Here is a 26,330-nt window from a genome sequence, read left to right as displayed (position 1 = left end):
AAAAACTTTCCAACATAACCTGAACGGTCCATTAGAGACCGATATATAAATACTTATATATATATATATATATATATATATATATATATATATATATATATATATATATATATATATATATATATATATATATATATATATATATATATATATATATTCTCACGTATTGATTCACGGATGGAAAAATGTGTTCGAAGTGTTTTCGGAGCGCGAGCATTGAAGATGCCAAGTGAGATTTTGGCGAAACGTCTGCAGGATTCCAGTAGGATGCAAGATTTGCAGGATTCCAGTCGGATGCAGGATTCCAGTCGGAGTTCAACGAGCGAACGGATGATATCCCGGAATATAGTGTTATCATATATATATATATATATATATATATATATATATATATATATATATATATATATATATATATATATATATATATATATATATATATATATATATATATATATATATATATATATATATATATATATATATATATATATATATATATATATATATATATATATATATATATATATATATATATATATATATATATATATATATATATATATATATATATATATATATATATATATATATATATATATATATATATATATATATATATATATATATTTATATATATATATATATATATATATATATATATATATATATATATATATATATATATATATATATACAGGGTTTTTCACTTAAAACTCCGCACGCCAATAACTCCAAAACGAAAAGAAATATTTAATTTATGTAAAAAGTAGTTAAAGTGTGGGGTCAAGTAGATATTTCCTAAAGTTTAAAAAATTCGACGCCGGCAAAGAGCTGGGCGTCGCGACGCGTCGAAAAATTATTCGATTGCAGACACTTTGGAAATACGCGCATACAAAAGTACATATTATTTAAAAACTTTTTTGTTATTTACTCAAACTTATTTACTTTACCCGTTTCTAAGTTATACCGATTTAAAGTAAATATTTCTTGATTAATAAAAAATGTGATTAACGCTTATTTTTACATAATGCCCAAATACTAATGAGGTATTTGAACCGAGAATATCCCAATAGATGGTTTGGTACTAATGGACCGGTAAGGTGGCCGGCGAGGTCCCCGGACATTACACCACCAGATTATTTTCTTTGGGTCTACCTAAAAAACGTTATCTATGAAGAACCTATCGAAGATATGGCTAATCTCATTAACAAAATTAGTGCAGCATGTGCCGCTATCACAAGAAGGACTCTCCTACAAGTGACCCAAGCTCATCTGTTAAAAGTTTTTGATAGTTGCGTTCGAGCAGATGGACATAATTTTGAACAAAATTTTTGAAATGTCTTATTATGTAGTTAATTGCAATAATAATTTTGGTTATTAGCTTGTAGGTATTTTACGGTTTTTTCATTTATTTATCATGTTATCAGAACTAAATCGATAAAAAATAATAAATAAAATCATACTAAAATAATTGAAATCTATTGTTTATAATTGCACTTAATACAACTGCGATAACAATGGTTGCCATAGTAACTAACATTCATGGCATACTTGTAAAAATAAGCGTTAATCACATTTTTTATTAATCAAGAAATGTTTACTTTAAATCGGTATAACTTAGAAACGGGTAAAGTAAATAAGTTTGAGTAAATAACAAAAAAGTTTTTAAATAATATGTACCTTTGTATGCGCGTATTTCCAAAGTCCCTGCAATCGAATAATTTTTCGACGCGTCTCGACGCCCAGCTCTTTGCAGGCGTCGAATTTTTTAAACTTTAGGAAATATCTACTTGACCCCACACTTTGACTACTTTTTACATAAATTACATAATTCGTTTTGGACTTATTGGCGTGCGGAGTTTTAAGTGAAAAACCCTGTATATATATATATATATATATATATATATATATATATATATATATATATATATATATATATATATATATATATATATATAGATATTTATATATATATGGTTGGATTTGTCTTTTTAAGTTGTATTTTAAAATGTACTAAAATATAGAGTGTTCTATTTTAGAAAAATGTAGTTTTATGTTACCACCCTGTATGTAATTGAGTGACAATTTTTTTTTAAACACTCATAGATTTCGGGATAAAGTATTTTTGAGTAATCTGCATAACTCCATTGACGTTATCAATATATATGCGGTATATCATGACTCACCCTGTATATTACAGAAACGGCCCGTCGGAAAAAATTCCTAGTAATTTTTGAAACGATCATCCTACCCTATACACACAAGCTTCGTGGCTATTTTCGTTTTCAATAGCATCAAAAACGGTTTGAAGAATAGACATACAAACAGTTTGTTATTGATCCCAGGATTATAAATATGTCGTATTTTTCTAAAATGGCTCTGTTCTAGGCCTCCGTGAAAAATTTTATTAGCTCCCCCGTAATTCTGGAGCAACCGCACTATGTGTGAACGTATCAGCGTCTACATGTAGTACATCGAAATGAGGATTTATCGGGATTCTAAATCCTTACCTATCATATTGTATTCAAGCTAGGTGTAATTTAAAAGAACTATGATAATTGTTAAACAAAATTTCATAAAGTAAAATTGACGGAGCTTTAGAAGGCGCCGCCTCCAAAGTACCCGTTCTAATTTGTAACGGGCAATATTTTTAAAATTGCGTAGATGGTTACTTTGTTTTCGGTTCAGTTTCGTACCTTATCCTTCGGCAAATCGACTGTTAATACCTGTAAATAACGTAACTAGTAAGGTTGTGTTAGTTAAATAATAATCAGTGACAGATTTAAGTAAAGAGAATTACCCAGAATCAAACATAGCTTTAAATCCGTCACTGGCAAATGACGACTGTACTGTGATGTTCAAAAGCGTTATTTTGTTAACCGATATAAAGGGTTCGTATAACACCTCTGTGTCCTTCAAACTTGTATATTTAAATAAAATTATTTCTTGCAATTCCCCGCAATGTATTTGCCCCCCCACCCCCTCCCGGCCCCAATCGAATAAAACAATATAAACTATTAATAAATTATCTACTCTGTGGTCTCAATAAATACATCGCAAAAGGTTCGAGTCATACAATTCAAATAGGACCTGTACAATATTCATTTGGACCCTAACCTTAAAATACGACTTTCTATAAAGCTTTTGCGAGCAGGTAGCTTTATCGTTTGTTTGAAAAATAAAGGAGATGGAAAATCGAATATAACGGACGTTCAAATACGACTGCGATATCGCCGGTGTACTGGATGTCTGCTTTATCTGTTCACGGATTATTCAAACCACTACTTTTGAAGATAATAGAGTCGTTCTTTTTTTGGTGTCGAAAACCATCCAACAATTTAAACAAAAACCACAAACCAAACGTCAAGGAAGAATATGCAAGAACATACCAGTCAGACCTTTTTCTTGCAAATTCATAACTTTTTGTCCTCCTCCGCTGTGTTTTGAAGTAGATTAGTAAATATTACCTTTGGAAACAAAAAGGTGAACTTACATTTAGTTGAGTGACAATATAGAAAAGCTACTTTCGTTGCCAAGCCTAAGGTAGGTAAATCCATTGTATAGTGTCCAAATTTAGGTAGATTCTTCAAATGTTTTCATTTCTTATGGCACTTGTATAACTTTGTTATTAACTGAAACGAATCGATTATGCACAGAAATTAAAAAATTTGTCTATAATGCTTAATTAGTATTCATTTTTTATTAATATTTTTTAGATGGCGGCGGGAAACGTTCTTGATTGAATGGTTTTTGTGATTTTTAGTCTATTATTTTGACCAATTGAAAGGTCGCTGCAAATCGCTTTTTGTCAAATTCTGAAAATTACGATTTTTGCGGGATTTTGATTAACACGATGTTGCATTTCAAATAAAAAGGCCGCTAATTGGTTATAATGACAATTAGCGGAATAAAAAAATCACGGAAAGCTCTGGATATGCATTAAAAAAAAACGTCTCGATTCAGTTCAAAAATAACGTAGGCAAAACGCAGTTAAAACCAAACACCCTGTACATAACAAGTTATTTTTCTGCGAAATATATTTTCACACCTTCTCAAATGATGCCAATGACATTACATCCAAAAAAAAATAGAAGCCCTGCGTGGCGATAGAAGTTTTTATAATTTAGAGAGGATAAAAGTGGTTCTAGTAATAACAAACAGCCTTTGTTGTAGTAAAAATTTTGAAAATAAAATAAACATACAAAGTTTTTAGTTCATCATCAAACAAATTACAACCTGAAGGAAATGTCGGGATTCGTTCGGATAAAATGTTATTGGCGTCAAACTGTGTAATAAACCCATTTTATTATTTCTTTAACTACTGTCCGACCCTGTGTGCGCAAAGTTTTTCGATAACCGTCTCAAATATTCAAACGGCACTCTCGTGGGGCGTGGTCTTGTTCATAACAACAACGTCCGAAGGATACACGTACTTTTTCCTCCGAACAAAACTAGGCGATGGCGTCCTCTCGCTCGCACTGCTACCCAACCCACTCAAAAGAGGCAACGCCTCTGTCCTAGAGAAACACTCTTCACTCACTAGCCGGTCGGCGGTTTCGTCCATTTTTCTGTTTTTCGTCGACAAAATCGTCTTTATCGGAACAGCTGACGTAACCGTAGCGGTTATCGGCGGTAACTTTGGCAACTCCGCCTTTTTGGAGCTCTTGCCGCGAAACAGGCGCCACCTAACCGGAGGGGAGTAATGAGTCTCGCAAGCCGAATCCACCGTGATCACTTGGGGATTAAAAGTGACATTTTTAGTGGTATCGGAAGGCGTTCTACACATGCTGCCCGAATCCACAGACGACTCTTGCTTGTTCTGATGGAACTGAATCGATCTGTGCTCTTCGTCCAGGCTCAAGTCGATGGCCAAGTTGGAGACAAAATCGGGGTCTATGTCCTGTGGCGAACTTGGTGATAGCAGCTGCAAAAGCAGAGTCAGGTGAGATATAATTAAGCGTGCCTCAAGAGGATGATACCTGGGGATGGGCAGGGGTGGTTGATGTACTTCTGAAGTATGCCGATGGTGGACTGTCGTCTTGAAGAAGGTCCCCATGCGTGTCTAGAAAATTGGATTCCGAATTGAAAAATTCTTTGCAGCCGGCACTCGACAGGACGTTGTCTAATATGTCTTCAGCGGATTGGAATTCGCTTTCACTTGTAGCGCAACATTCCCTGGTGGTCAATATATCTCGTTAAGGACTAAACTTACCAAAATAGTTTAAGTTCACCCACTTAATGTCTGCATTCTTGTGGCAGCTGTTGGGTACGTTCCGCTGGGCGTTGCTGCAACATTTATTACTACTGGAAGCGGACTCGAAACTCAAATTGCTGCTTGATGAACTCTCGGAATTGTTGTTGTTAATGATCAGCCTCGGGAAGACTTTGCACAGTTCAAAATTTCGCACGTTCCTGATATCGTCGGCGCAGGTGCTTAAGCTGCCGATTATTTTAGGGGTTCGTCTCATAAGCTGAAAGGCATTTGGTAGTTAACTTTCATTTTGATAATAATAAGACTTACTTTTGGAGTCTTGCATATCTCGACCACGACGTTAGTGGCCGCTAGGCTGGTCCTCGAGCTGATGCTGGACAGTTCCGACAAACTCTCCGGACTAGCCAACGGCGCCAATCCGAGCCAGTCGTCGTGAATAAGATCGACTTTGGGATAGAGATTGAGGCTCAGACTTTTGGTGATGCAAGCAGGAGCCGATTCTTCCTTCTGAGAATTGCTTCGTTTTACTCGCGTCGACTGCCAAAGATTTCACTTACTTGAGGTGAAACGACGTTATTCCGCAGCAGTGTATCAGACTTATTGCTCCTGAAGGATAGATTAAAATTAGCAAGTGGCTGGCGGAGAGACAGCGGAGACGGATGGCTTTTCGTGGAATAGTAACCGTTCGTAATGGAAGAGTCAGTGGACGGGCACTGGAGAGATGTGAAACTCGTTTCCAAGAAGAGGTTGGGGTTAGAGGAGGCGGAAAAGTAATTGGCCGCGGTCGAGTCTGTCGTTGACGATGATCGATGTGGTTTCTTCGGACCCAGCGTCGTTACAACCTGAAATTAAAGCGGAAATACGGCTGCCAATTGGTAATATCGTGGAATTATAAAATTGGTTAAAATTATCTGTGTTAGGGCGTAGAACATCAGAATATCGAAGATGAATTTTTTTGTTCATGTTTGAATTAGACATTAAAACTAGAACTACGGCATTCATTAACGTGAAACATGGTTCAATGGTACTAAAACAGTAACAAACTACGCCATTACCTTCCGTCAAAGGCTTCGCATTTTTTTAAAAACAATTTCTATGTTGCTTAAAGCTGTTTATATTTATTAAAAAACTGTCGATAACTAAATTATTTGATAAAATTTTACACAAAAAATTCCAAAAGTAAGGTAATTTTTTTTATAAATTCCCTGTCTAAGTTGATAAAAACTATTTATTGTTATTTTTGTTACTCTATGCAGAATGGTATTATTATACAAAAGAGTTTCTTTTCCCATGGATCCGAGTCACTTCGGATATTGGGAGCAATCGGATGTTTTCGGAGATTTTAGCGCAAGACTTGAATTTTGACGTTTGTCAATTCTGATGGTCATGTCGTTGAATAAACCAAAAATATAGCCAAATCAATAAACTTTTTGTAGAACCATTGCTAGAATGTTTTTTTATTAATAAGGTAAGCAAAAAGTTATGATTATGGGGCTTTTGGTTATTTGCTTTGCATTTTTGGTGTTTTGAGGGGTTCCCCATTATGGTGGTACTCTGCTTATGGAGTACTCACTAAAGTCAAGTCAAGTGTACAGAAAAAAGAAAAAAAAAAACAGAGTGATAGCGATCTTTAGCTTCTTACCTTTAAACTTTAAATGGTGAACAGCAAGTTTGTGTATATATATATATTACCAGATCAAACAATTTCACTTCCAACAAACAAAATACCTTAGCATAAAACATGACGAGTTCAAGAGTTTTCAATTTAGCTGTGGCATTTTAAAAATAAATTTATTTAAGTACCATAACCCAAGTTTTTTGAAAGTTTGTTTTGAGATTTAATGAATTCATGTGTGGCGCATCAATTTTGCTTTTTTCTTTAAATAAAAAAGTGACTTTCTTTGCAAATACAAATTATTAATGCTAACCTTTCTTAATCACAATTCCGGATATTTTCAATCAACAATTGAGGCCGCAGAACTATATTTTACAATTTCGACAGATCTGCTGCACCTGTGTTTTAACAGAAATAACACATTATAAGGGAGATCCTTCCGACGAGCGTTATTTCAAGATTTTGGAACACGATTCCTTCAGAATCCCATTTTTCAAAAAAGTTGACCTTCCAGATCGCTTGAAATTTTTAATTTACTTTTTCTATTTAATTTTTATTTTGTCTTATTAGGAAAGTATCATAAAATTTAACTTAATTGAACCAATTAAACATAAGTTTACATTACGACAAAACTAAGTCAAAAAGCAATCGAGATACTAAAAGCTCAATCAGAATTTTTGTTTGGATTGCAACTTCATAAGTTACCTGAAAACGCATGCATTCAAGTTTAGTAATGTTTCTTCTAAAAATAGGTAAAAATTCCAACAATAGGAGCAATTTTTTAAAATTAAATCAATGTTAATTTTACATTCTGATGGCGACCGCGCCAGAGATTGCGTACGGCCACAGTGCATGGGTTTATCTTCAATTAATCTTTGACTGACGTTACGAGACACAGATTGAAATTAAATTTTATTTTTCTGCGCTTCATTCGGGCAATAACAAAAATAATTGTGTCACAACAATTTTACCAACAACACGCCATGCAATTATTCCGATCGTGCAAAAGTCTACATTTAAAAAAAAGTCAAACCATTAAAGTCTACACCAACCTAGTTGCTGGAGCAGTGGGCAACGGGAATCTCAGGGACCTCACAAAGTAACCACAAAATATCTCAAAGCGTATAAAAGAAATACTAAAATTAAGCCAATGGGTATAATATGTTTTTGTTTAAGTATAATAATTAGTTTCGTCTGGATGTAATGGCAAAGATGGCTTCAACATAAAAATAATAACAATAAGTAGAAGAATAAGAGTGCGCTTTGAATGAATGAGAGTGCCAAAAATCGGTGCCTCTAACAAAAAAGGAGAGTGTATAAGAAAAACGTCGTCAAAGTACTGTACCTGGTGTCTGAGGGGGGAGGTCTGAGCTCTATCGACGGCGTTTCGACCCCGTGGTTTTCCTGAGGGTGTCGGTGTTGACTGTGTTCCACCTGTCACACACTGCCAATCAGACACCACGCGTCAGCGCGCGTCACGTGACATGCCGATGTCGGTGCGGGGTTTTTGGATCAACGGTGTAAGATACTTTCGGGAGGGAGGGGGAGAAAGTATACTGAGAAGCGTCGCGAAATAAAAGGAAACTCAAGTAAAAAAGTCTTTACTAAAAGAAAAATTCATCACAATACGGTAAGTCTGAGCGATAATATAATACATAAGTATATGAGCAAATGAGCAAAACATACATTTTAAATAAAATTTAACTTAAAATAAAATAACAGCCTGTTTAGAGAAACGCAAATAAATATCTTTTAACTAGCGGTGGACTCCGATATCGATTTCGGGAGGCAAATGTTATTTACAGGGAGAGGGTAGTAATGAGGAATGTTTCCTTTAACGTTAACATATAATACAAAATGGCTTGATAAGTTGTTCGCTAAATACTATCTAATTAATTTGTCGAAATAGACTCTTGAAACATTATGCAACAACACTTTTAGATGAAAAATTGATCTCTCTTTACGTTTTCACATTTTGCAAAATTCGCATAATTTTATAAAAATCCCGTACCCTGTAAATCTCATGTTATAATATGGTGCATCAGCCTATTGCCAAGTCGATGGAATCAAAATTTCAGATTCTGAGCTAAAATTTTACAATTTTTACAATTTTCAGCTAAAAGAACAAAAAACATATACAAATAATTAAAAAAAAAATTGGTGTCCATTTTTAATTTCTGCGTCAGTGAGAGCAAAATCGGTTTGCACTAGCAATGGCAACACTGTTTTGAAACTAGTTCCGAAATTTAATATTTTTTTTATTTCAAACTATTTTTTATTTTTTTATTTTTTATTATTTTATCGAAACATATAAGCCGAACTGAACTGAAATTTAATTACTAAGCTTTTATAATTATAGAAACAGGAATAATATTTTATAATAATAATATAATAATTTATAATAATAATAATATATTATAATATTCGTATTCGCAATATCAACATATTTTAAGAACTATGTTCATAGTTCCAGTGGGCCATTTAGTTTATAACCGTTATTTTTCTGGTTTCTTTTTGGGAAAATAAAGTATATTCTTATTTCCGTACTACGTAATCGGATTTTGTTTCATAAATAAATAACTGCTTAATACATTTGTTTAAAACGTTAAAAAAACATTTCAATCTCTATTTTCTCAAATTTCTAAGAAGGTTTTTTTCGCACGTTCTTAAGCAGATTATTATAAATCAAAGCAATCAAAGAACGAGAACATCCCTTTTTCCTATTTACATAAATGCGCCCGAGAAAGACGACAATCCCCATTACTACGCGCGTTTTGTTATCACGCAGTTGCCATTGGCCATTGGCCATTGCCATTCGATCTTAATATCGAGTTCACCGTTAAGTAGTAATTAAATACAAAATAAGCGGTGCATTTGAGTAGGTAGCCATCAATACGGGGAGGGATAACATCCTGCGCTAGACTGAAACTGTTTGAATACCTCCGTCGACGAAAATGACACAAAACGCATGCACACAGGTGCTACAGTCGTTCTAGCGAGTCAGACGGTTCGGCTACGTTGTCGTGCTGGGTATGGGAACGTACCTTGTTTAAGGCATCCAGGACTTTGTCAGGCATGTGATCCTGGATCATTACGGGCGAAATGAGCACCTCGTCAAAATCTGTGTTTTTCGCCCACAAAGCTTGGTAGACGGGCTCTTTTTTTGACAGCGCTTGCCTAAAAGTGCAATTCTCTGCTAAAGAAATCGTTACACGAGCATTTCGAGGTTCCTGAACAGTTTGCGTTCAGCAATCGTGATTTCCTGGACGTATTTTACGTTTATGCACAAACGTTATAGTTTTGTAGTATTATAAAACGTTATATCCCGATCAACATCCAAACCGACAACACCTAACTAACACACGACAACAAAAGTATAAAAAAATACTTAAGGGGTTTGAAATATTTTCGAAGGTCAGGTGTGTCATGCATAACTGAAGCGTATATTTAGTAAAAATTAACATTATACTGAGCGCTCTGCGTAACTCTTTTAAATCACCTCAAAATTGCAATCCAAAATTAATCGGAGCCCTCAGTATAATCAGGACTCCCATTACGGTCATGCACAATACTCAAACCATTTTGGAACTTTAAAAAATAAAGGATTACCTCCATCTTTTTTCATACTTTTGTCTGTAAACACCAAAAGAATGGATATTATCATATTGTTCGGTCCCTTAAATGGGATGCGTCCAAAAATACTCACTGTCCGCTCGTAGGGTGATGCCTGACCACATGGATGATCCTCCCCGGTGGATACAAAGGTTGATGACTACTTAGGGCTATAGTACTATCCGCGGGATGCATACCCATACACCTGGCATTTTCCTTGCTTCTCATGTACTCGCACACGTCTCTCTCGTTGGTGGACAGCTCTACAGCTGAAGTGGGTTGCGAGCAACCGCAACAAATGATGCTGCAAGTGATCGTTTTCCACTAAAACCCAGAAGATTTTAACCTCGGCGGATCCCGCTTGACCGCAACCCACCTTGGGGTCTACGCTTCTTTTGATGGCATTGATGAGATCAGTTCGCAAAGTTTCCATTTGATGGAGACCTATTCTGGGCACCACGTCCTTTCCTACAACTACCGATACGGTGAATTCTTTGGAATATTCCACCGCGGGCGCGGAAAGTAAACCACCGGGGGGCGAGTAACAGTAACACAGTAAGGAAGGATATATCCGCCGCATCAGAATGCCTAATATGCTAGCAGTTCCTATAACAAAACTGGAGCTTACACTCTCTCATTACCAGGTCAACCAAACCAATTAACCAAAACTACTCTTTCGAAACAGTGATGCCAAACGCGAATAATGAATAATGGATATTCTTGAAAACTCATTAATTTTGAAACCAATGAGATAACAAACTTTACTCATTGTTGACCCCTTCCTGCACACCCTACTAGACTATGCTGCATACGTGTTCGACTACTACCGAGGATATACGAAAGGGCTTGTCGATCCTTTTCAATTAAGACGATATGGGCGGAATGAACCATTTTAGTACAATACCGGGTGTTTTTTTTTTCGATGTATAGAACTTTAAGCTGCAATAAAACAGCGATGGATTATTCGATTGACATGAATTTTATTTATCCGAAAGATAATCTTGTGGCGTTACATTTTAAATATGATTTCTGGCATATGACCGCCATGGCTGGCGCGGATGTAGTCCAATCGGGACGTCCAATTTTCGACGACTTTTACCAACATTTGTGGCCGTATATCGGCAATAACACGGCGAATGTTGTCTTCCAAATGATCAAGCGTTTGTGGCTTATCCGCATAGACCAATGACTTTACATAGCCCCACAGAAAGTAGTCTAGCGGTGTTAAATCACAAGATCTTGGAGGGCAACTCACAGGTCCAAAACGCCAAATGTGTCTTTCAATAAATCGATTGTGGCACGAGCTGTGTGACATGTTGCGCCGTCTTGTTGAAACCACATCTCTTGGACATCATGGTTATTTAATTCATAGCTCTATACCGATCACCATTGACTGTAACCTTGTGGCCATCATCGTTTTTGAAGAAGTACGGACCAATGATTCCATCATTCCATAAAGCGCACCAAACAGTCAGTTTTTCTGGATGTAAAATGCGGCAGTTTTGTTTGTTGACGTAGCCATTCAACCAGAAGTGCGCTTCATCGCTAAACAAAATTCGCTTATGAAAATCGGGAATCTACGCCTTACTTGATGATCGTTTGGCCTCAATTCTTGCACGAGTTGGATTTTGTAAGCACGTAAACCGAGATCCTTCCGCAAAATCTTCCATAAAGTGGATGGACGCAGATCCAATTCATGTGCTCGATGGCGGATGGACTCATTCGGGTCTTCCTCAATGCTACGCTCTTCAGCAGCAATAGCTTCTACTGTACGCACCGTACGGCGTCTCTGGGGATGCGAGTTATCAATAAGAGTAAACGTGGTGTGAGTTAATCGAATTGACTGCTCTGATGGACGATTTTGTCGACGATAAAATGGACGTAGTGCGCGATACGTATTCCGCACAGAACCATTATTTTCGAAATAAAATTGCACTATTTGCAAGCGTTGTTCAGGCGTGAGTCTATTCATGAATAATTGCCAAACCAAACTGAGAATAAATCACTTGACAGCTGTTAAATCGGTCGCCATCTTGAACAGTAATGCCAACTTAAAGTTCTATACATCGAAAAAAAAACACCCCTTATTTGGATTCTCCAAAATAGTATATTATTTCCTTGTAAGTGTAAGGACAAAATAATTATATACAATAATGCGTTCAATATGGAAAAACGATTGTGGTTTAATGAAAATATAAAAATAATTTTAATAACACTAATATTTTTTTTTGTTTATTATATTTCATATATTTAAGACCTTCTAATTTATTGTTGAAATTAAAATTGTTGCTCTAGCAACCACCCAAAAGGCACTATGATAGAGTAACGCAAGATCCGTTTAAATTTATTTTATTGTTATAATTAAAGTAATGATATATACCCTGTTTATTCTCTTGTACTTTAGTTCTCTGTTTATATACTTCTGACAGATCATTTTATTTCCTCATACATTTAAGTAATTTAGAACTATTGATATTAAGCTCCTTTTTGATGCTCATTTATTATATCAAAAGCGGCAGAGAAGGCTAACTAATATTAAACTTAAATTAAATTATGGTCCGTCTTTAAAATCTAAAGTTTGCAGAAGTTGCAGAGACAGTTAAGGGTCTCAAAGATAATTGGTACATTTGTCTACCTAATTTTCAAATAGAGTGCAGCTAGATTTTGGAGTCTGACACATATAACTCAAAATTCGCAACCCTTCTCCCAATTATTTCCTCCCCCTCAACCTCCCTGATGAGGGGTTGAAGTGTTTTTTTTTTCAATTTTCATTTCTTTTTATTCCTTTTTTTGCTTTACATGGTTCTTAACTTAACTATTTAATATTTACAAAAGAGATGCCAGGAGCTTAGAGCGTTTGCGGCAAAGAATATATTGGGGAGACCCCCCTCAAACAATATATAATAACAACAAGTTTTGTGACGCCCAAAATTATTTACTTCAATGTTTCTTATATCCCACTCGCGTTTGACAACAGTTTTCCAGAACAACCGTTTTACGAACATGCCTTACCTGCTCCTAACGAATGCCCTACTATAACTAATTCATAATCTTTGGTACCCCGTTCGGGTCGTTGCGACTTGGCTCGCTCGATGAGCTGCTCCTGGACGATCTTGTCCATGATGTATTGGGCGGCTTGGACCATGCCCTTGTGGCCCAAAAAATCTTCCCTCGGAGGATCCAGGGGTATCGTCTCGCTCTCGGCGTTCAAATCCGTCAAAATATCCTAGAATTCACCACGTTAAAAGCGATCCGGGGTCACCATGGGCTGCGTCACCTTCATAGAGAGCGTCCCCCTGACACTGATGACTATTTTTTTCCTGTCGTAGTCCACGGCTACGAAAAACGGCGTTTCTCCAACGTCCACGTGGTACGTGACGTAAATTATTTCAATGTCGCCGATTTCAGAAATTTTTTGCAACGCCGCGTAGTTGCAGTGACAACAGTTGTCCTCGATGATGTCGACGGTAACCTCCGCTCGTTTTCGGCAAGGAACACAACAACAGTGCAGTCCTAAATAAACAATGATCCGCGTCACTATCGTCCACGCCGTTGATGGGACAACTAAATTCTGACCTGTACAAAGATGGCACACTCCTAGCTTATTAGAGACGACATATAAGGGCCAACCGTAAGCGCCGACAGCAAAATGAGCAAAATGTATCACCGTCTGGAAGAGTTCCAAATCACCTCCCTCGTGCAAAGTGAGGAATCTAGTCCTGGGAGTCACAGCCACACCGGACAAAAACTCGTATGTGTCGTTTTTCCGCTTTGAATACAATACAATACATTACCCATACTTTGTTACCCTTACATAGCCAGGTTTTACATTGTAAGCCTCTTTCACCGCTTATTATTATTATTATTATTATCATTATTATTATTATTATTATTATTATTATTATTATTATTATTATTATTATTATTATTATTATTATTATTATTATTATTATTATTATTATTATTATTTAGGTTTAGCGTATTTAACTCATTCGGAGTGCAATTTAATTTATCAAAATTAGTGCGGAGTGTATAGTAACATTTTTCTCTTCGTATTAAGTGTTAGCAACAACCCCTGTTTTATCAGTAGGCTGTTTAAAGGTTGTGCACGTGTGTTGTCATTGCGCGGAGTCAGATTAGTTTTTGTCACCCCGGTGACGTTGATCTGTTGGGAACGGACTGTGCGCACGGAAGCTTTCGTCTATTTGATTGGTTTATTTGAGGTTGAAGACCGATAGTTGCTTTATCATTGAAAAATGAGTGAAAGTTTGGGAGTATGCAAAAGGTGCAAGAGCAGCTCAATTAAATCTGGTCTTAGGTGCGTTAGATGCGGTGTTTTGTCACACGTCAGTTGTCTAAAGCAGATAAAAACTGCGAAGTGGTCTGTTGATGGTAAATCGGTTACATGTTGTGAAGATGAGGTTGCCAAAACTGCAAAAACTGACGTCGTCTCACCAGTTGAAATTACTGTCGAGGAAGTTCATCAGGATGGCACAGATAAATTAAAAGTCTATTATTTGGAACAAATTATTAAACAGCAGGAACTAACGATTCAGAATCAAGCTATTGCAATCGAAGCTTTGACAGATCAGATACGATTGTTGAAGTCTGTCCAGCCTGCAGAAACCATTTCAGTGATGCATGATCAAAACGTGCCTGGTAAACTGGAGCAACCTAAAACACACCATAAACATAACCATAAACATCGAAATCAGCGCAACGATCCGCCTCACAATTCAAAATTTAGTCCTGAGGCTGTGGCAGTTGCGATACAACAAGCTGAAGCGACGACTATTTGTAACCAAGTACAAAATCTCGTTACCGGGGATAGTTCTAAGCAGTTTTCAAGGGCCCCTAGAGCCACGAGGTCCACAAATGTCTTGATCGGTGCAATGGAGAATCCAGTTTGTTCATTAAAAGCTGTCCAGAAGAGCCATCAGTATCACATTACCAAACTTGACCCTCAAACGTCCGAGGATGATCTCAGTGTCTATTTGAATCAACTATCTACCAATGCGTCGGTGTTCAAACTACAATCAAGATTTCCAACACAGTATTCTTCTTTTAAAGTCACCATCCCGGAGGTAGATTCGAGTAAGATTCTTGATCCGAATCTTTGGCCTGTGGGAGTGAAGATAAACAGATTTTTTCCATCTAAGAAGTTTGGGTCCGGAGCAAGTGAGGTTTGTGCCACCCAAGGGAATGAACAGTGTTAAGGCTTGGGGAAAAGTGCAGGAAATCCATTCTTTGTCAACTAATAATTTCTACAATATTTTACATATAAATATTCAAGCGCTACATAATAAAATTGATGAAGTTTCACTGTTTGCAAGATTAAATAATATTGATATTTTGTGCCTCTCTGAGCATTGGCTGGATGGCGGTGGGCTTGAGTCGGTTAAAATGAACGATTTTACTTTAATTTCGTCATTTTGTAGACCAAAACTTAAACATGGTGGCGTTGCTATTTTTTCAAGACCGCATATCAAATACAAATATCTAGATGTCGGCGGATTTGCTATTCAAACTCATGCAGAATTTTGTGCAGCGGAAATTATTGATAATAAGACTGTTTTACTTGCTCTTTACAGATCTTCTACTTCAGGCAATGTATCCATTTTTATTGATCATTTGAACAGAATGATAAGTTTTCTTCATAAACGTTATGACAACTTAATTATTGTTGGCGATTTTAACGTAGACTTAACACAAAAAACCTCACAATCAGAGGAGTTAAAAAATATATTCATTTCGTTTGGCTTAGAGTTCTTTGTAAAAGAACCTACCAGGAAGTCTAAATCAGTAGATTCCTGTTTGGACAATGTAATTTCCAATTTTCCTAGTGACCGGTTAAGTGTCCTAGTCTGTGACCCCGTTTTGTCAGATCATTTGGGACAATTAATAAAAGTTAATTCGTCAGTGCTTTGTCGTAATCATGATAAAATTAAAAGAAGGTTAATAAATAATAAACGTATAACTGCGTTCGGCAACAGTCTGGAGCACATTGAGTGGTCCAAACTTGTCAGTAACGAACAAAGTGGCGTTGAGTTTTGTTCTATGTTTATTGAACAACTTAGGGGAGCTGTCGACAGTTTCTTTCCCATTGTTAACTCTACCATCCATTGCTCGCCAATTAAATGGTTCAATGAAAACCTTAAACAAATGCGCCAGCATCTTTTATGCCTTAAAAAAAAATACCATAGTTCAAAAAGTAACCAAGACTTTCATGCTTACAAGCGGTTCCACAAAGAATATCGTCACACTATAAAGGTGGAGAAAAAGAAGACTTATGATGACATAATTCTGAGTTCAAATGATAAATCTAAAACGACATGGAATATTGTTAATTCGGAGAGACGGTCTAAGCACAGTAACTCTATTCAATCATCTATTACTCCGTTGGAGTTCAACAGATTTTTTGCTTCTGTGTCAGCGGAGATAACGAAAACCATCACACCTTCAGTAGTAGATGCTATGACCTACATCTCCAGATCATCTAGACCCAATTTCTCGTTTTTTATGTCGGCAGTTGTGGAGAGTGATGTTAGGGAAGCGATTTTAAAACTAAAAAACTCTCGTTGTCTTGACTATTATGGTCTAAATGCCAATATTATTAAGCAATCAATATCTTCACTTCTGAAACCTATTACGTTACTAATAAACAATAGCATTGAAGAGGGATGTTTTCCGGATGAATTAAAAGTGACAAAAATTCTTCCACTCCATAAAAAAGGGGATACTAATATCTTAGATAATTTTAGACCAATAGCAATCGTTCCTATCATTGGAAAAATTTTTGAGTCGATAATAAAAGATAAACTTATTGCTTACTTTGAGGGAAGGAAATTGTTAACAGATTCCCAATTTGGTTTTCGGTCAGGTAGGTCCACCATCCGTGCCTTATACACAGTGATTGAGCATGTGATTGATGGGTTTGAGGAGGGCCTGTCGACTTCGGTAACGATGTGCGACCTCACCAAGGCATTCGACTGCGTGGATACTAATATACTTCTGTCTAAACTTGAGTACTACGGAATTCGTGAAAATACCTTAGCCCTTTTAAAATCTTATTTGACCGGAAGAAAGCAATATGTTGTCTGGAATAATCGGGAATCCACTCTGTTGGACATTACTAATGGAGTGCCTCAGGGTTCCATCCTTGGTCCACTTTTGTTTATAATATATGTCAATGATGTAGTATTTGCAACAAATGCTGCTCGCAGTATACTCTATGCGGATGACACATCATTGATTGAATCGGAGAAAGATCTAACTAATTTAAATAAAAAGGCTGTCACTACACTCTCTATGATTGAGCACTGGTTCTCTGCTAATAAACTTAAATTAAATTCCGATAAAACAAAGACTCTAATTTTCAATACCAATCGAAGAAGTAAAAAATCTGAACCGGTCAAACTCCTTGGTGTTTACCTAGATGCGTTTTTAACGTGGTCGCCTCATATAGACTACCTGTGCGGTAAATTGTCATCTCAGGTTTTTGTTCTGAGACAACTGCGAGGTTCGATCTCGCAAAGCACTCTCCGTATAGTTTATTTTGCACTGTTTCATAGTATCTTATCTTATGGTCTACTACTGTGGGGGAACGCGACGGAGGCCGAGAGAGCCTTTAGATTGCAGAAGTCTGCGGTTCGGGTTCTTGGGGGTGTTCCGCCGTCCAGCCACTGCCGCCCAATATTCAAAGAATTGAAAATACTTACGTTACCATGTATGTTTATTCTCCAAACTTTAGTTGAAATCCACTCAAATTTGTCTGTTTTTCCGACTCATGGTGGATATCACAGTTACATGACGCGAACAGCTGACAATATCAAAACATTAAGATCGAGGTTGTGTACTACACAAAAAAATAAACTTAATCTAGAATTGTATAATATTTTTGCAAACACTATTTTTCGGTCCAAAAATATTGATATTAAACGACTTTCCATCAAAAAATTCAAACAATTATCAAAAAAGTTTTTTGAAGAGCATTGTTTCTATTCCATAAACGAATTTGTTACTTATCGGGCACAGTAGATCTAAATTATTTTAAGTTATTTTATAAATTGTTATTCTTTTGCTGACTTTAAAAATACGTTTTGTATTTGTAAATGGTCAATAAACGATATATATATATATTATTATTATTATTATTATTATTATTATTATTATTATTATTATTATTATTATTATTATTATTATTATTATTATTATTATTATTATTATTATTATTATTATTATTATTATTATTATTATTATTATTATTATTATTATTATTATTATTATTATTATTATTATTATTATTATTATTATATTGATATTCTGTGCCTCTCTGAGCATTGGCTGGATGGCGGTGGGCTTGAGTCGGTTAAAATGAACGATTTTACTTTAATTTCGTCATTTTGTAGACCAAAACTTAAACATGGTGGCGTTGCTATTTTTTCAAGACCGCATATCAAATACAAATATCTAGATGTCGGCGGATTTGCTATTCAAACTCATGCAGAATTTTGTGCAGCGGAAATTATTGATAATAAGACTGTTTTACTTGCTCTTTACAGATCTTCTACTTCAGGCAATGTATCCATTTTTATTGATCATTTGAACAGAATGATAAGTTTTCTTCATAAACGTTATGACAACTTAATTATTGTTGGCGATTTTAACGTAGACTTAACACAAAAAACCTCACAATCAGAGGAGTTAAAAAATATATTCATTTCGTTTGGCTTAGAGTTCTTTGTAAAAGAACCTACCAGGAAGTCTAAATCAGTAGATTCCTGTTTGGACAATGTAATTTCCAATTTTCCTAGTGACCGGTTAAGTGTCCTAGTCTGTGACCCCGTTTTGTCAGATCATTTGGGACAATTAATAAAAGTTAATTCGTCAGTGCTTTGTCGTAATCATGATAAAATTAAAAGAAGGTTAATAAATAATAAACGTATAACTGCGTTCGGCAACAGTCTGGAGCACATTGAGTGGTCCAAACTTGTCAGTAACGAACAAAGTGGCGTTGAGTTTTGTTCTATGTTTATTGAACAACTTAGGGGAGCTGTCGACAGTTTCTTTCCCATTGTTAACTCTACCATCCATTGCTCGCCAATTAAATGGTTCAATGAAAACCTTAAACAAATGCGCCAGCATCTTTTATGCCTTAAAAAAAAATACCATAGTTCAAAAAGTAACCAAGACTTTCAGGCTTACAAGCGGTTCCACAAAGAATATCGTCACACTATAAAGGTGGAGAAAAAGAAGACTTATGATGACATAATTCTGAGTTCAAATGATAAATCTAAAACGACATGGAATATTGTTAATTCGGAGAGACGGTCTAAGCACAGTAACTCTATTCAATCATCTATTACTCCGTTGGAGTTCAACAGATTTTTTGCTTCTGTGTCAGCGGAGATAACGAAAACCATCACACCTTCAGTAGTAGATGCTATGACCTACATCTCCAGATCATCTAGACCCAATTTCTCGTTTTTTATGTCGGCAGTTGTGGAGAGTGATGTTAGGGAAGCGATTTTAAAACTAAAAAACTCTCGTTGTCTTGACTATTATGGTCTAAATGCCAATATTATTAAGCAATCAATATCTTCACTTCTGAAACCTATTACGTTACTAATAAACAATAGCATTGAAGAGGGATGTTTTCCGGATGAATTAAAAGTGACAAAAATTCTTCCACTCCATAAAAAAGGGGATACTAATATCTTAGATAATTTTAGACCAATAGCAATCGTTCCTATCATTGGAAAAATTTTTGAGTCGATAATAAAAGATAAACTTATTGCTTACTTTGAGGGAAGGAAATTGTTAACAGATTCCCAATTTGGTTTTCGGTCAGGTAGGTCCGCCATCCGTGCCTTATACACAGTGATTGAGCATGTGATTGATGGGTTTGAGGAGGGCCTGTCGACTTCGGTAACGATGTGCGACCTCACCAAGGCATTCGACTGCGTGGATACTAATATACTTCTGTCTAAACTTGAGTACTACGGAATTCGTGAAAATACCTTAGCCCTTTTAAAATCTTATTTGACCGGAAGAAAGCAATATGTTGTCTGGAATAATCGGGAATCCACTCTGTTGGACATTACTAATGGAGTGCCTCAGGGTTCCATCCTTGGTCCACTTTTGTTTATAATATATGTCAATGATGTAGTATTTGCAACAAATGCTGCTCGCAGTATACTCTATGCGGATGACACATCATTGATTGAATCGGAGAAAGATCTAACTAATTTAAATAAAAAGGCTGTCACTACACTCTCTATGATTGAGCACTGGTTCTCTGCTAATAAACTTAAATTAAATTCCGATAAAACAAAGACTCTAATTTTCAATACCAATCGAAGAAGTAAAAAATCTGAACCGGTCAAACTCCTTGGTGTTTACCTAGATGCGTTTTTAACGTGGTCGCCTCATATAGACTACCTGTGCGGTAAATTGTCATCTCAGGTTTTTGTTCTGAGACAACTGCGAGGTTCGATCTCGCAAAGCACTCTCCGTATAGTTTATTTTGCACTGTTTCATAGTATCTTATCTTATGGTCTACTACTGTGGGGGAACGCGACGGAGGCCGAGAGAGCCTTTAGATTGCAGAAGTCTGCGGTTCGGGTTCTTGGGGGTGTTCCGCCGTCCAGCCACTGCCGCCCAATATTCAAAGAATTGAAAATACTTACGTTACCATGTATGTTTATTCTCCAAACTTTAGTTGAAATCCACTCAAATTTGTCTGTTTTTCCGACTCATGGTGGATATCACAGTTACATGACGCGAACAGCTGACAATATCAAAACATTAAGATCGAGGTTGTGTACTACACAAAAAAATAAACTTAATCTAGAATTGTATAATATTTTTGCAAACACTATTTTTCGGTCCAAAAATATTGATATTAAACGACTTTCCATCAAAAAATTCAAACAATTATCAAAAAAGTTTTTTGAAGAGCATTGTTTCTATTCCATAAACGAATTTGTTACTTATCGGGCACAGTAGATCTAAATTATTTTAAGTTATTTTATAAATTGTTATTCTTTTGCTGACTTTAAAAATACGTTTTGTATTTGTAAATGGTCAATAAACGATATATATATATATTATTATTATTATTATTATTATTATTGTTATTATTATTATTATTATTATTATTATTATTATTATTATTATTATTATTATTATTATTATTATTATTATTATTATTATTATTATTATTATTATTATTATTATTATTATTATTATTATTATTATTATTAAGAACGTAAAGCAGTCCAATTTTGGTTATTTTAACAATTGGAATAGGGTCAACAATATATCAATACTTTATGATAAGATAATGACTATTATTATTTATTAACATCAATTGATAACCATGGTCATGGTAATGGACCCCGCCCTGTTCAAAAATATTGTAAGTATAGAGCTTGTAGAGGTAACCAAAACTAAGGTTATATACATCTGGCTTCCACAACAATTAAGGAAAAAAACTCTATTCTTGTTTGTCTTGTTTAAGATTTAAGGCGACTTCCTACAGTCTTCTTATTTGTGCTTTGACATTTTGACTTTTTTTTCGTCCTGCATATCAGAGATAGTCTTCTGATCGGCAGCTGACTAAAGTAACAATTTTAATAGAAAATAAATTGCTTAAACGTGGCATCTGACTCACGAAATCCAGAATCCATAAATAAATTATTGAAAATGTCATAAAAATTTAATGGCAGTTCTTGGTAAGCGCGAAGACGCACTATGTAACGTTTGTGCTATATTCTACCTTATAACATAAGGGATTTCTGAACCTTCTAAAAAGAATATCCAAGTGCAAGTAAAGTTTATTTAGTTTACATTTAAGAATTAAAAATACACTAAGCAAAAATTTCACTACAACCCCAGACCGAGAAAACTATTTTAAGTTTTAAGTTTACTTCTTGACGACAAAAATTTCAAATTCTCGCAAAATTAAAGAAATATTAATTAATTAAAAGTGACTTATTTGTATTGTAAAATATTTAAAACTTTCTGGAAGTTTGTTATAAAGATTAGGTGGACTTTTTGTAATACTTCGGTGAGTAAAATGTTTGACCTTTTTCATCCATTTAACAATGTTTCTTTTTCCATAAAAGTAGTTCTGTAGGACTGTCGACAATCAAGATTAAATATAAGTATCCTAGGATTCAACTGATAGTAAAATAGGTGTGGAATCAATATACTCTTTTTGTTTTGTAAACGTTTGATTTACGAACCTGTTCGACGATAGCTTTCCGTTCAATCTTCTGGAACTTCCTCAGCAGTACCAGGCCCACGACTACATCAGAGGGTACCACGTCCAGATCCCGGAAGAAATCGGAAAGCAGTCGCGCGATATCGGCAAAAGAGTTCCGGTTCCGGTCGGAAGGTGTGGAACAACAGAAGAGGAATCGGCATCTGTTCTGCCAGCTGTCTTGGTACGCTCTGAGTACCTTCCTGCAAGAAACGGCGCAATGAGGTTGGATGCACTATTTCGTGCCGGCTCTTGCTGGGGGAATCATGGCGGACTCAGAAGACCCAGAGAAGCCTACCTTCGATTCAGCAGCAGATGGGATTTTACTACATAGGGTGTCATATATTCCTTTTTCACTTTTACTATCTCAGTAATGAAGTTGAGAAACTTGAAAATCGTCTATTTTAGTTCCCTTTCTTACTATTCAAAAATTATTTTTAAATAATGTATTTCTTTGCCCTTTCCAAGATGCCGGTCTTAAATTAGAAGTACTTTACCACCTGTTTTTTTCAAATCTTCCAGTAAATCTACTTTCTATAGAATGTAATGAGACTTAGTTCAGTTGCAGCAAAAAGTCATATTATAAATATGTGCCATTACAATATAATGAAGTCAAAATAGGACAGAAAAATATCACTGATTCAAATTTTCTACAGGTATTCATCGTAATTTTTGTAAACTATTGAGATCACGCGATCACGCCGATCGTTGATGAGATGAATTAAATGAATTTAAATATTTGGATGTACTAAATTTGATTCTTTTGATTCTCCAGGGAAACTATCTTGAAGCAGGTGCGCAGGGAGTCCAACGAGTTACACTGATAAAAAAATGGACCTACTAGAAGGGCACCAATAATTCCTGCCCATACATTAGCCGAAAATTTGCTATGGAAATTTTTTTAAAATTTAAAAATTTAATTAACCCAGGGAAACAATAGAATAGAAGAAACATTAGCTTGAGGCGCTTTTGAGGAATAAACATTAAGTTAAGATGAATCAACAAAGAGGGATCTGACAATGACGTTTATAAACTATAACTGAACATGTTACAAAAAAGGCAAGAGAGACAGGGAAATATTTACCGAAAAAAATGTCAATGGAATTTTTTTTTTAACAAAAATATGCGAAATTAATGCACCTCTAAAGAGCGCATTTATACAAAGATATCGAAAACATTTTTTAGATAATAGAAAAAGATGTTTTTTTCTGAAAAATATGATTTTTTTTAACAAAACAAAATCAAGATTTATCTTCACACCACCGCATTAAGGAACACTCTGTATATAAACGCTCTATAAATGAAGTTTTGAAAAAATTCTTATGATGGCCAAAACAAGTCCGCCAAGCTGTTATCGAATACGTGTAAAAAATGGTGAGCGTGCGTCCTAAATAAACATAGGGCTTCGCTTTGCTTTTTAAGGGTGCATTTCGTGTAAAAGTGTCTAACGCTTTTTTAATCGGATTACTGTACACTCCGTCGCGATTAGAATATTCTGAGTAATTTAGGCTATTGAGCTCTTTGGGATCATAAGAAACCGTTTCGCAACGGACTCTGTAAAACTCGAGCCCGGCAGATTAGGGAGAATCAGGTCAAGTGAAAATAGAGACGGAGACCATTACCCCGCTTATCGGGAAGGTTTCAGCTTTGAACGACAGGTATTAACCCAGTTATAGAAAAAGTCAAGGCGTTGGTTCTGATATCTGACGTGACCATCTTTATAAACGCGACAAAAGGATGGAGCTATTTCTTTCCACTATGTTCGATTTACTACGAATGTTATCTGTCGCACCGAAACAAAGTAATAATTCGTGTCACGCACACTCGTACGGAATTGAGCAAATGTGTCTCCATCATTTATCGCTATTTCGGAAAAATGTTTCAATAGATGTTGTTGTTTTGTTTAGATTGTAAATAATCAGATCTACTGAGAGCATCTGATCGCTCCCATCAGTAAAGTTTAAAATCTGCAAAACACCCTTGCACTTGAAGGTGAGGTTTGTAAGGCCTATCTTCATATTTATAAACCCGTTAATATAATGAACACAAGCCCGATAGCCCTTATTGAAGCTCAATTGGCAATTTGGTTCTCGGATGGGTTAGCTCACAGAGATAAATCTGACTCAAATTCATTGCCTCGGATCTGATCACATGTTATTACATCGCATACAGATTGTTCAATTAGGTAGCCGCACTTTGGGCTTCTCCTAAATCCAATTATTAATTACCTGGTGGACTGTGACAATTTACAATACAACCTTTATAACTTAGCCGATTGGTGTTACGGAAATGGCTTCAAAGTCCTCCAATTTCCTTTTCTGAAAATCTCCTATAAAAGTGTTTAGCGTGACGTTTCTGCATTTGGGAGTTACAAGTCTGCACTCTTCTTATCTGAATCATAATGCTATTAATATAAAGGTGCACCTAATTAGAGTCCTATTACTAAGATCTTAGTAAAGTGCCTGTAAGTATTTCTTGCTGGAGGTTCTCCAAAATGTCAAATTTTGCGAATTTTAAAATATACTTTTTTTCGTAATTACATACATTACATTTACATATATAATTTACAAAAATACGTTAACTTCTAGTTACCTAGTGACCCCTCAATGCAAAATAAAGTGATCAACTGATCGTCGGAAAAGAAATACATAATGTAGCTTATAAAATTTGTTACATAATATACTACTTAACTATTGTATTTATGAAACATCGTGAATAATTTAGAATTTTTCACTAAAACATTTTTTCAATATAGTCATAAATAAGGAAAAATTGTGTTTTGCCGCACCATTGCACAACTCTGGGATGCCAAATTGGATCAGAGTGTATAGACCGGAAACGGAAAAAAGTCTGTAAATATCGCAAGAGAAAATCATATTTTATGAACAATATTTTATGAACTAAAAAGAAAGAATAAATTCATGGTTATTTATAAAAGATTTAAATATATAATCAAGTTTTGGGCAAAACTACAAGTTAGGTTTGTGACATTGGAGGGACTCTTCAGGCTCTGACACAATAGCAGCGAGACAAAATGGCGCTTACAAAATAGGGCCTGTCAGAAAAGATTTTAGAACTGGTCGCTGCGTGATTGTTTGCGGTATCAACCCCGTTCTTCTGGTAATATTTCCTTTCCGAACCATGTTTGAACTTGCAAATATACTCTTTTGAAGTGTTCAAAAGCGGCATCTGCAGTAGGTGGTAAAGGCGGCAGTTTAAAGCAGGTATTTTTGGCAGTTGCTTTCAAAAAAGAGTTATATCTCAATGCATTAAGATCTTTTATTTTTTGCGGGCGTTGTATAAAGCAAGAGTGCATGGAACACCAGCTTTAAAATTTTTATCGATGTCTTTGCATTCATTTTTAAAAACTGTCGCAGCATTTTGCAATTCCTTTCGTTTTTCGAAATTTTTTGCAAACACATTTTTGCCACGTTGAAAAAAAGCCGCATTTCATATTGTTGTTTTTTAAAACATATCATTGTATAAAAATCCAAATTTACTGAATTATCCTCATAATGGTTCATTAACCTCATTTTTATCGTTTTATCATCAGGAATATGATCAATTCTCACAATACTTTTTAATTCTGCCATTCTGCCAGTGAAAGCTGGCAGTCATCATTT

The 26,330-nt window shown here is 35.4% G+C and overlaps 1 protein-coding gene across 5 annotated transcripts in view; it reads right to left on the bottom strand.

Moving 5' to 3' along the window:
* Positions 1-2,999: 2,999 nt before the first annotated feature.
* The window catches only part of LOC132705837 (diacylglycerol lipase-alpha), a 70,300-nt gene continuing 46,969 nt past the window's right edge, over positions 3,000-26,330 (bottom strand). For 3 of the 5 annotated variants that reach the window (XM_060676752.1, XM_060676753.1, XM_060676755.1), the window contains 13 exons: positions 22,691-22,910; positions 14,019-14,211; positions 13,720-13,955; positions 13,455-13,668; positions 10,819-11,048; positions 10,537-10,766; positions 9,875-10,007; positions 8,176-8,274; positions 5,773-6,057; positions 5,525-5,722; positions 5,239-5,474; positions 4,983-5,178; positions 3,000-4,927 (listed from right to left, as the gene is read on the bottom strand). In XM_060676752.1, the coding sequence (XP_060532735.1) occupies positions 4,373-4,927; positions 4,983-5,178; positions 5,239-5,474; positions 5,525-5,722; positions 5,773-6,057; positions 8,176-8,274; positions 9,875-10,007; positions 10,537-10,766; positions 10,819-11,048; positions 13,455-13,668; positions 13,720-13,955; positions 14,019-14,211; positions 22,691-22,910 (3,025 nt within the window). In that variant the 3' untranslated portion in view covers positions 3,000-4,372. The remainder of the gene's footprint in view (positions 4,928-4,982; positions 5,179-5,238; positions 5,475-5,524; positions 5,723-5,772; positions 6,058-8,175; positions 8,275-9,874; positions 10,008-10,536; positions 10,767-10,818; positions 11,049-13,454; positions 13,669-13,719; positions 13,956-14,018; positions 14,212-22,690; positions 22,911-26,330) is intronic. The other 2 variants (XM_060676754.1, XM_060676756.1) reach the window with 2 other exon arrangements.

Source organism: Cylas formicarius, unplaced genomic scaffold (genome assembly GCF_029955315.1).
Source record: "Cylas formicarius isolate icCylForm1 unplaced genomic scaffold, icCylForm1.1 PGA_scaffold_8__14_contigs__length_24414737, whole genome shotgun sequence".
In the NCBI taxonomy this organism is placed as follows: domain Eukaryota; kingdom Metazoa; phylum Arthropoda; class Insecta; order Coleoptera; family Brentidae; genus Cylas; species Cylas formicarius.
Note: the sequence above shows the minus strand (reverse complement) of the source record. Positions and strands in the feature narration are given on the sequence as shown.